The following is an 11948-nucleotide window of genomic DNA, read 5'->3' as shown; positions in this document are numbered from 1 at the left end:
ACAGACAGACAGACAGGCAGAGAGAGACACACACAGCAGACAGACAGCAGAGAGACACACAGGCAGACCAGAGACAGACAGACAGACGACAGACAGACAGACACAGAGAGACACAGACAGGCAGACAGACAGAGAGAGACACAGACAGGCAGACAGACAGAGACACAGACAGACAGACACAGAGACAGACAGACAGGCAGACACAGACAGGCAGACAGAGAGACACAGACAGAGAGAGACACAGACAGACAGAGAGAGACACAGACAGACAGAGAGAGACACAGACAGACAGAGAGAGACACAGACAGACAGACAGAGAGAGACACAGACAGACAGACAGAGACACAGACAGACAGGCAGAGACACAGACAGACAGGCAGAGAGAGAGAGAGACAGACAGGCAGAGAGAGAGAGAGGCAGAGAGAGAGACAGGCAGAGAGAGAGAGAGACAGGCAGGACAGACAGGTATAGATGAGAGAGGCAGGCAGAGAGAGAGAGGCAGAGAGAGACACAGACAGACAGACAGAAAGAGAGACACAGACAAGCAGGCAGAGACACAGACAGACAGGCAGAGAGAGAGGCAGGCAGAGACAGACAGACAGACAGACAGAGAGAGACAGACAGGCAGACAGAGACAGACAGGCAGGCATAGAGAGAGACACAGACAGGCAGGCATAGAGAGAGAGACACAGACAGGCAGGCATAGAGAGAGAGACACAGACAGGCAGGCATAGAGAGAGAGAGAGAGAGACAGACAGAGACACAGACAGACAGGCAGAGAGAGAGGCAGGCAGAGAGAGACAGACAGACAGACAGGCAGAGAGAGAGAGAGGCAGGCAGAGAGAGACAGACAGGCAGAGAGAGAGAGACAGACAGGCAGACAGACAGGTATAGAGAGAGAGGCAGGCAGAGAGAGGCAGAGAGAGACAGACAGACAGACAGACAGACAGAGAGAGAGAGACAGACAGGCAGAGAGAGAGAGACAGGCAGAGAGAGAGAGACAGGCAGAGAGAGAGAGACAGACAGACAGGCAGAGAGAGAGAGACAGAGGCAGAGAGAGAGAGAGACAGGCAGGCAGGCAGAGAGAGAGACAGACAGATTGGCATAGAGAGAGAACAGACAGGCAGAGAGAGAAACAGACAGGCAGAGAGAGAGAGGCAGGCAGAGAGAGAGAGACAGGCAGAGAGAGAGAGAGAGAGAGAGACAAACAGGCAGAGAGAGAGAGAGACAAACAGGCAGAGAGAGAGAGAGAGACACAGACAGGCAGAGAGAGAGACAGACAGATAGGCATAGAGAGAGACAGACAGATAGGCATAGAGAGAGACAGACAAGGCATAGAGAGAGACAGACAGATAGGCATAGAGAGAGACAGACAGGCAGAGAGAGAGAGGCAGGCAGAGAGAGAGAGAGAGAGGCAGGCAGAGAGAGAGACAGGCAGAGAGAGAGAGAGAGAGAGACAGGCAGAGAGAGAGAGAGAGAGAGAGAGAGAGAAATAGGCAGAGAGAGAGAGAGAGACACAGACAGGCAGAGAGAGAGACAGACAGGCAGGCAGAGAGAGAGAGAGAGAGAGAGAGAGAGAGAGAGAAACAGGCAGAGAGAGAGACAGACAGATAGGCATAGAGAGAGACAGACAGATAGGCATAGAGAGAGACAGACAGGCATAGAGAGAGACAGACAGATAGGCATAGAGAGAGACAGACAGGCAGAGAGAGAGAGGCAGGCAGAGAGAGAGAGAGAGGCAGCAGAGAGAGAGACAGGCAGAGAGAGAGAGAGAGAGAGAGAGAGAGAGAGAGAGAGAGAAACAGGCAGAGAGAGAGAGAGAGACACAGACAGGCAGAGAGAGAGAGACAGACAGGCATAGAGAGAGAGACAGACAGGCATAGAGAGAGAGACAGACAGGCATAGAGAGAGAGACAGACAGGCATAGAGAGAGAGACAGACAGGCATAGAGAGAGAGACAGACAGGCATAGAGAGAGAGACAGACAGGCATAGAGAGAGAGACAGACAGGCATAGAGAGAGAGACAGACAGGCAGAGAGAGAGAGAGGCAGGCAGGCAGAGAGAGAGAGAGAGAGAGAGAGAGAGAGAGAGAGACAGACACAGACAGACAGACAGGCAGGCAGGCAGCATAGAGAGAGACAGACAGACAGAGAGAGAGAGAGACAGGCAGAGAGAGAGAGACAGACAGGCAGAGAGAGAGAGACACAGACAGGCAGAGAGAGAGAGAGACACAGACAGCAGAGAGAGAGACAGACAGATAGGCACAGAGAGAGACAGACAGGCATAGAGAGAGACAGACAGATAGGCATAGAGAGAGACAGACAGGCATAGAGAGAGAGACAGACAGGCAGAGAGAGAGAGAGACAGACAGGCAGAGACAGACAGACAGGCATAGAGAGAGAGACAGACAGGCATAGAGAGAGAGACAGACAGGCATAGAGAGAGAGACAGACAGGCATAGAGAGAGAGACAGACAGGCATAGAGAGAGAGACAGACAGGCAGAGAGAGAGAGAGGCAGGCAGGCAGAGAGAGAGAGAGAGAGGCAGGCAGAGAGAGAGACAGACAGATAGGCATAGAGAGAAACAGACAGATAGGCATAGAGAGAGACAGACAGGCATAGAGAGAGACAGACAGGCATAGAGAGAGAGACAGACAGGCAGAGAGAGACAGACAGGCAGAGAGAGAGAGACAGACAGGCAGAGACAGAGACAGACAGACAGGCATAGAGAGAGAGACAGACAGGCATAGAGAGAGAGGCAGGCAGGCAGAGAGAGAGAGGCAGGCAGGCAGAGAGAGAGAGGCAGGCAGGCAGAGAGAGAGAGAGAGAGAGAGAGAGAGAGACAGGCAGAGAGAGAGACAGACAGATAGGCATAGAGAGAGACAGACAGGCATAGAGAGAGAAACAGACAGATAGGCATAGAGAGAGACAGACAGGCATAGAGAGAGACAGACAGGCATAGAGAGAGAGACAGACAGGCATAGAGAGAGAGACAGACAGGCATAGAGAGAGAGACAGACAGGCATAGAGAGAGAGACAGACAGGCAGAGAGAGAGAGACAGATAGGCATAGAGAGAGAGACAGACAGATAGGCATAGAGAGAGAGACAGACAGGCATAGAGAGAGAGACAGACAGGCATAGAGAGAGAGACAGACAGGCAGAGAGAGAGAGACAGACAGGCAGAGAGAGAGAGACAGACAGGCAGAGAGAGAGACAGACAGGCAGGCAGAGAGAGACAGACAGGCAGGCAGAGAGAGACAGACAGACAGGCAGAGAGAGACAGACAGGCAGGCAGAGAGAGACAGACAGACAGGCAGAGAGAGAGAGACAGAGGCAGAGAGAGAGAGACAGAGGCAGAGAGAGAGAGACAGAGGCAGAGAGAGAGAGAGACAGAGGCAGAGAGAGAGAGACAGGCAGGCAGGCAGGCAGGCAGAGAGACAGACAGATAGGCATAGAGAGAGAGACAGACAGGCAGAGAGAGAGAGACAGACAGGCAGAGAGAGAGAGACAGACAGGCAGAGAGAGAGAGACAGACAGGCAGAGAGAGAGAGACAGACAGGCAGAGAGAGAGACAGACAGGCAGAGAGAGAGACAGACAGGCAGAGAGAGAGACAGACAGGCAGGCAGAGAGAGAGACAGACAGGCAGGCAGAGAGAGAGACAGACAGACAGGCAGAGAGAGAGACAGACAGACAGGCAGAGAGAGAGACACAGACAGGCAGAGAGAGAGACACAGACAGGCAGGGCAGTGAATGAGGTGCTAAAGCAGGAGCTGTAAGCAGTAAAATCACAGTGAAATATTTATTCTCTTATTTTTGTATTAAAGCTCTTCAGTGTTAATGCTGTAACAGGAAAAGGTCATGTGACTGCAAACAACCAATCACACACTTTCCCTTTCACCCAAAATCTGGAAAAACCAATAAGACTGTTGATGTGCGTATCGTTACCATAGAACTCTGGCCTTGGAGAACCCTGTGTTCTCTCTCACACACACACACTCTTCGGCTCAGGGTTAGTGTGTTAATCAGCTGATTAGTGTTTTCATGTTTGTTCGAGCAGAACCAATGGTTTTCCAAGAGCAGAGTGAGGAACCCATGTTCTACAGAGATCAGATTCTGTACCTTCTGTCCCAGGAACAGGCTCTTAGACGAGAGAACGGTGAAGCCATCAGACGGAGAATCAGTGGTGCTGTCTGCACTCACCGCTTTACTACCATCAGCACGCCTCTGTCTCACACACACAGTCATTCCGATTATTAATAATAATAATAATAATAATAATAAAGCAGTAAATATTACTGAATTATTATTTTCAGCAGGAACACCCAACGTGTGTGTGTGTGTGTGTGTGGACACACACCTTCACTCTGGAGGACTTCTTGCCGGGGTTTTTTTTGGCAGTTGGTGTTTTTTTGTTGGTTTTGTTCTTGGCAGGGGGAGGCGACGCCACAACCTCCAGTTTACCTTTAGAGCCTCGTTTCTTGGCAAGCAACTCAGGGTGGATGTTGGGTAAAACTCCTCCTGCAGCGATTGTCACACCTTTCAGCAGCTGCGCGCACGCACACACACAAGAAATATAAGGACAAACACTTTCAATACTGAAGGTCAGAATCTCGTGTGTGCGTGCATCCTGTGTGTTTCAGTTGAACAGTATTATGGATGAGATTTATCGCTCTCTCCCTCTCACACACAGTGTGTACCTGATTGAGCTCCTCATCATTAGCAATGGCCAGCAGGATGTGACGTGGAGTCACTCGACCTTTCTTATTGTCACGAGCTGCGTTACCTGCTAACTCCAAAATTTCAGCTACAAGACGCGTATACACACACACACACACTACTATTAATAAGAACAACAAGAATAAATTCAATAGCAATGATGAAGAAATACATTTTGCACTTTTCACATGTGTGTGTACCTGTGAGGTACTCCAATACTGCAGCGAGGTAAACAGGAGCTCCGACCCCGATGCGGTATTTGGGGAGGTTGTGTTTGATGTACCTCAGCATTCGGCCCACGGGGAAAATCACTCCTGCTCGCACAGACCGAGACGTCTTTGTCAACTTCTTCTTCCCACCACGACTCGACATCGTAATGCAACGTGATGATCTATATATTATACACACACACATTATTTATATATATAAAATGTGTATATATAAAATGTGTGTGTATAAAGTGTGTATATACACACATTTTATTTATATAAATAGTGTATATATATATAAATATATATATATATATATATATATATAAATAAAAAAATTTATTTATTTATATTACACACACTATATACACTATATATATATATATATACACACACACACACACACACAGTAAACATTATGAGATCAGTATCCATGTAAACCTCTCATTATTGTTTCTTACAGTCAGTGATGTATTCTAAATCTACATTTATAAATATAAATCATTAAATAACTTTACACTAATGATACAACTGGTTTATTTTACTAATTTATTTATTAATAGATAATAATAATAATAATAATGTGATGCAGCTGAAATACAGATGTGTGTGTTGGGGGTGTTATGGATCAGGCGCATGCGCGGCTCAGATACTTAAAATAATCGGTTCAGTTTTCACATCGATATTAACAACAATTTTATTTAAAATAAGGAAACAAAACATAGGAGCGGAGCGGAAAGCGGAAGTCCTCTCGCGTTTAAAACCGGAAACGCCCCTGTCACTTCTGCTGCCATTACAACATTTACTTCACAAACAAAACCATAAACACGCAGGCGGTTAAAAGGACAGCGCGCGCGAGTAATGCATCAGTCGGAGTCGCTGCTGAATGTAAAGAGTCCGATTCGGAGATCAGACGGTCGGAGTACTCACGCGCACGCGCGCACAGGCAGAGAAACTGACAGCACCGACACAGGAACAAGTCTGAGCAATGTCTTCCACTCCCACAATGCACCGCGCATCAAGCCACTACAGCCCACTTCCGGGTAAACAGGAAGAGCGGGAGCTTTGATCAGAAGCAGAATATTTTTATTTATTAAAGTAAAAGTTTTGTTTGTTATTTCTCTTCTTCTCCCTTACAGCTGAACTGAAATCATTAGAACATTTTTTTCCTGTGTTTCTGATCAGATTTACACTTGGCGTCAGTCATCATCATTATCTTCATCATCATCTTCATCATTATCATCACTTCATCATCACTGTCATCATCATAATTATCTTTATCACTTCATCATCATCATCATCATCATGTGAGCTTGGTATTAGTAGTAAACTTATGTGTAGACATATGGATACACATATATAATTAATTATATGATTAGTCATAGAGAATTTATATCTGAATAGTTGAAGTAATTATTAATATACAGTGTATGTATTAGGGTGCCACTGAGTCTAATGGCCAAAAAATTTTTTCAATGTTTTCCAGGTCCCACCCTCTCATTTTGTTCCTTTTATGAAGCATAGTAATTACTCCAAGTTTCATACAAATATATGCATATTTTTTGGTAGCTCAATGGGCTGAAATGTTTTCATAGAGTAACTATTCAGTAGCTGTTGCATGCGTGTATTAACACTCTTATTATATATTGAGATAAAACCTTATTTAGTTTAACTGTTTGATCACATTATATAAATCACTAAGTGTGTGCTCTATCCACTTATCTGTTGATGTTAATATTCTTGCTTAGATTTGTTTTTCTTTGGAATAAACACAGTGGCGCCTTCATGACATGTCATCCGTGACTGAGATTTATATTGTTCTGTTAGCATTCTTTGACTCTGCAGTGTCAGCTGAGGTGAAGTCAGCCATGGTGAAAGCCCTTGACAAGAAAACAACATGTCATCCTCGACGCATTGCCTTCAACCCCACAGTACCTCAGAAGCAGTTGTTTGACTTTGTATCACAACACACCAAGCAGCTTTTCACAGCCTTTAACATACCACAGAAATTCCTCATGAACAGTCCAGATACATGGAGCAATGACAATGATTACATTGTTGGCCAACAGAAAGTGAGAAGTCTGAAAGTCGTCAACGATGCAGCTGTGCGAGGGGTGGCCTTGATTCAGGCGTTCAATGGAGTCCTGACCAATCAAGAAGAACAAAAACAGTTCTTGTTGCAAGTCGTGGAGAAACACCGCCATGACTTTCCAAACAGTAACAAATCCACCTTGACTGCACTCACTGCAGCTGCTGTTGACAACTAAATTGCGGACAGCTAATTTACACTGTGACATTTTGGTCAGGGCGGCACGGTGGTGTAGTGGTTAGCACTGTCGCCTCACAGCAAGAAGGTCCTGGGTTCGAGCCCCGGGGCCGGCGAGGGCCTTTCTGTGTGGAGTTTGCATGTTCTCCCCGTGTCCGCGTGGGTTTCCTCCGGGTGCTCCGGTTTCCCCCACAGTCCAAAGACATGCAGGTTAGGTTAACTGGTGACTCTAAATTGAGCGTAGGTGTGAATGTGAGTGTGAATGGTTGTCTGTGTCTATGTGTCAGCCCTGTGATGACCTGGCGACTTGTCCAGGGTGAACCCCGCCTTTCGCCCGTAGTCAGCTGGGATAGGCTCCCAGCTGGGATAGGTTCTTCTAATAATAAGTCTAAGTTAGTAAAAGTCAGACAAAAAAAGTCAGACAAGTTGGTTACAATCTAACGTCTGGTCTGGTGATCTAACCCTGTCATAGGGTCGTCTTGCTGCCGTCCAAAATAGTCCGCCATTCGTCCCTGGTGACCATCGCGACAGGCGATCCCAACTTTATCTTGATGATTTTCTGATATTTTTCTTCGTCGTTTGGCTTTTGCCATTTCCACCAATGGAACTTCGTTTCATTATCTCATTCAAGAGAACATAAAGTTAAAGCCGAGCAGGCGAGAAATGTAGACGAAATGCAGACGCAAAAAACAAACAAAATGGTTGAGTGTCGCAGGTTTTCTCGTTCCCTCACGCGTATCATTAATAGCGCCATCTGTATGCTTTATCGGTAACTGCTCAGACATTGGGTGGCTCAATGTGACCCCGCGGCGGGGACCGAATTCCGCTCCATTCATCTGCGCGCGCAGGCCTCCGGCATTCACTCCAATCCCCCTGTGACGCTGACCGGTGTACCAACCGGGGAATTGGCATATACCACGGGGTACACACTCGAGTCCACCCATACAGTGTCAGACACACGAAAAGCAGAAAGTCAACTATTAATTTTCCTCAACATAAACGGATCAAGTTCAGGGCCGGAGCAGCATTTTAAAATCACCGAGGTCCGTGATGTGCAAAGCGCGCACCCAAAAATGTTCGCCATATTTACATGAGAGGGGTGAATTACACGTCACACAAGAGATCTATTCCTGAAATTACTGTTAATGGTGTTTGAACTGAATATCGTCAGGTTTGAAAACAAAAAATCATGTATGTGGCAAGAGTAAGAATAATTTAAGCTTGTTTAATGGTTTGATCTAGCCCAAGCAATGAGGACAAAACTGCACTGCTTCGGAAATGTAAATTTAACAGCTTGATGAAAGCGCGCTGATGGTTACCATGGAAACCCCACGTCTCCTGCACTGCATTCCTCCGCCGAGTCGCACGCTCATTCGCTTTTGTGTTCTTGGTCTCAGAACCGTGCGCACCAAACACACACAGAAGACAGAATCAGCGTTTAACATAATTAACAATGCACTTTTTACGGAGACATTTTAATGCTATTCTTTATTTTTTTATTCAGTGGAATATTTAGCCTACAAATGTCTTTTCGGCTCTTAAAAATGACCGAGGTCCAGACGGCGGGGGCCTCAGAGCTGGCTACGGCCATGATCAAATTATATATTTTTTAACTAATCATACATAGTAAGGGCGGGCAGGAGATTTTTATGTTGTCAGCGGGAGGTCGGGGGGATTTTCTAAATGTTCCCTAAAGCGGGAGATCTCCCGCCCATGGCGGGAGAGTTGGAGCCTCTGGAGTTGCTTAGAGGAGCCCATGGCTGTTGATTTTAGGGACAAGTTTGAGGAGTCAGAGAATATATACAGCTTTGAAATCTGCATCATCTGACCTTTCCTAACGAAGAATTTGAACAAGCCACAGCTCAATAAGCTAATTAAGGTCTGGAACCTTGGTAAAAGTTACCTGAGAACTCAAATGTATTGGGGTGCCCAAACTTTCGCATGGTGTTCCGTTTCTTTTTTCACTCTCCAATTGTACAAAACAAAAATAATACGCAAATCTTGCAGAAAACGCTGAAAAGAAATGTCTCGTCTTTACCTTTATGCCTTTTGGTGATCAGTTCATCTTCTGCTCACTTACAGTGGGGCAAAAAAGTATTTAGTCAGCCACCAATTGTGCAAGTTCTCCCGCTTAAAAAGATGAGAGAGGCCTGTAATTTTCATCATAGGTACACTTCAACTATGAGAGACAGAATGGGGGAAAGAATCCAGGAAATCACATTGTAGGATTTTTAATGAATTAATTGGTAAATTCCTCGGTAAAATAAGTATTTGGTCACCTACAAACAAGCAAGATTTCTGGCTCTCACAGACCTGTAACTTCTTCTTTAAGAGGCTCCTCTATCCTCCACTCGTTACCTGTATTAATGGCACCTGTTTGAACTCGTTATCAGTATAAAAGACACCTGTCCACAACCTCAAACAGTCACACTCCAAACTCCACTATGGCCAAAACCAAAGAGCTGTCAAAGGACACCAGAAACAAAATTGTAGACCTGCACCAGGCTGGGAAGACTGAATCTGCAATAGGTAAGCAGCTTGGTGTGAAGAAATCAACTGTGGGAGCAATTATTAGAAAATGAAAGACATACAAGACCACTGATAATCTCCCTCGATCTGGGACTCCACGCAAGCTCTCACCCCGTGGGGTCAAAATTATTACAAGAACGGTGAGCAAAAATCCCAGAACCACACGGGGGGACCTAGTGAATGACCTGCAGAGAGCTGGGACCAAAGTAACAAAGGCTACCATCAGTAACACACTACGCCGCCAGGGACTCAAATCCTGCAGTGCCAGACGTGTCCCCCTGCTTAAGCCAGTACATGTCCAGGCCCGGCTGAAGTTTGCTAGAGAGCATTTGGATGATCCAGAAGAGGATTGGGAGAATGTCATATGGTCAGATGAAACCAAAATAGAACTTTTTGGTAAAAACTCAACTTGTCGTGTTTGGAGGAGAAAGAATGCTGAGTTGCATCCAAAGAACACCATATCTACTGTGAAGCATGGGGGTGGAAACATCATGCTTTGGGGCTGTTTTTCTGCAAAGGGACCAGGACGACTGATCCGTGTAAAGGAAAGAATGAATGGGGCCATGTATCGTGAGATTTTGAGTGAAAACCTCCTTCCATCAGCAAGGGCATTGAAGATGAAATGTGGCTGGGTCTTTCAGCATGACAATGATCCCAAACACACCGCCCGGGCAACGAAATAGTGGCTTCGTAAGAAGCATTTCAAGGTCCTGGAGTGGCCTAGCCAGTCTCCAGATCTCAACCCCATAGAAAATCTCTGGAGGGAGTTGAAAGTCCATGTTGCCCAGCAACAGCCCCAAAACATCACTGCTCTAGAGGAGATCTGCATGGAGGAATGGGCCAAAATACCAGCAACAGTGTGTGAAAACCTTGTGAAGACTTACAGAAAACATTTGACCTCTGCCATTGGCAACAAAGGGTATATAACAAAGTATTGAGATGAACTTTTGTTATTGACCAAATACTTATTTTCCACCATAATTTGCAAATACATTCTTTAAAAATCAGACAATGTGATTTTCTGGATTTTTTTTCTCATTCTGTCTCTCATAGTTGAAGTGTACCTATGATGAAAATTACAGGCCTCTCTCATCTTTTTAAGTGGGAGAACTTGCACAATTGGTGACTGACTAAATATTTTTTTGCCCCACTGTAAGGGCCTCTGCATGCTCTTGCGACAAGGCTTTCGCAGATAGCTTTTTGCAAACAGTTGTAATTTATCATTGAGCTGGGAGTAATAGGCGTGCGCGATGTTATTCACCGCCACAACGCAAGGGGGCGCAAAGTTGCAAAATCGCTAGGAGTAGTTGGTGGGTGTGGTTAGTGGAGTGTTTATCCTCCGGTTACTTATAATGACTAGAACTGGAGTCGTATAGATGTACGTACTTCCTCACTTCCTCGATCAACCGCTTTTCGTGCTGCTCCATCTTCGCTCGTGTCTTAAAAATGGCGGTAGTGAAAACAAACCAAACCGGGAAAGTAGGGAAGCGGAAGTGCGTGTACAGCGGATGTAGAGTGGACCAATCAGAGCCCTCTTGTCTGCGACGCTGTCTGCAAGGCTTCTGCGGTGGTCACAATTTTTGGGAGGTGCGCGCAGAGCGTCTGCGAAGGGGGGGGCTACGCAGACACCATCTGCGACGCCATCTGCAAGGACTGCGTTGTCAGCATAAATTGGCCTTAACTATTCACAGTAACAGACATTTTCAGTAAGGGTGCCCAAACTTTTGCATGCCACTGTATATATATATATATATATATATATATATATATGTGTGTGTGTGTGTGTGTGTGTGTATATATATATATATATAAAGAAGCTAGATAATCAATTTATATTGACTTACGAATTTGGGTGGGATTAAATAAGTCTTTACTTCAGCCCACTCCTTTTCGGACAAGTAAACTGCTTAGTGCGTCCTTGTTTGTATTTTTGTTTTGTTTTCTTTTGTTTTGATTTTGATATTATATTATTATTACCTATATTATTTATGGTTTATTTTCTAATTTAGTGGCTTTTTACGTGTTCTTGTTGCAAATGCTGTTTTGCTTTTCTTGTTTTCTGTTTAGTTATTCATTGTTTGTTTACATGTTCGAAATAAACTATCATCATCATCATCACGTCATCATCATTTCATCATCATTTCATCATCATCTTCATCATCTTCTTCATCTTCATCATCATATCCATCTTCATCATCATATTCATCATCACTTCATCATCATCATC

The 11948-nt window shown here is 45.3% G+C and overlaps 1 protein-coding gene across 1 annotated transcript; it reads right to left on the bottom strand.

Moving 5' to 3' along the window:
* Positions 1-3790: 3790 nt before the first annotated feature.
* On the bottom strand, positions 3791-5930 carry LOC132895094 (core histone macro-H2A.1-like). Its single transcript, XM_060935283.1, has 5 exons — positions 5857-5930; positions 4918-5108; positions 4699-4805; positions 4359-4547; positions 3791-4225 (listed from the first exon to the last, which is right to left on the bottom strand). Exons 2-5 carry the CDS (start codon positions 5087-5089, stop codon positions 3896-3898), a joined length of 798 nt encoding a protein of 265 aa, XP_060791266.1. The 5' UTR covers positions 5090-5108; positions 5857-5930; the 3' UTR covers positions 3791-3895.
* Between the last annotated feature and the right edge of the window lie 6018 nt (positions 5931-11948).

The sequence above is a fragment of the Neoarius graeffei genome, chromosome 12 (genome assembly GCF_027579695.1).
Source record: "Neoarius graeffei isolate fNeoGra1 chromosome 12, fNeoGra1.pri, whole genome shotgun sequence".
Taxonomy (NCBI): Eukaryota; Metazoa; Chordata; class Actinopteri; order Siluriformes; family Ariidae; genus Neoarius; species Neoarius graeffei.
The sequence above is the reverse complement of the archived record's forward strand: the minus strand, read 5'-3'. Positions and strand labels throughout refer to the sequence as shown.

What these genes read in the sequence shown, in the direction of transcription:
- LOC132895094 (XM_060935283.1), bottom strand. Translation starts at nt 5,089, where the DNA reads ATGTCGAGTCGTGGTGGGAAGAAGAAGTTGACAAAGACGTCTCGGTCT. An exon ending in ATGATGAGGAGCTCAATCAG is followed by an intron (nt 4,548 to 4,698) that starts GTACACACTGTG and finishes GCGTGCGCGCAG; the next exon opens with CTGCTGAAAGGTGTGACAAT. An exon ending in AGAAGTCCTCCAGAGTGAAG is followed by an intron (nt 4,226 to 4,358) that starts GTGTGTGTCCAC and finishes TGTGTGAGACAG; the next exon opens with AGGCGTGCTGATGGTAGTAA.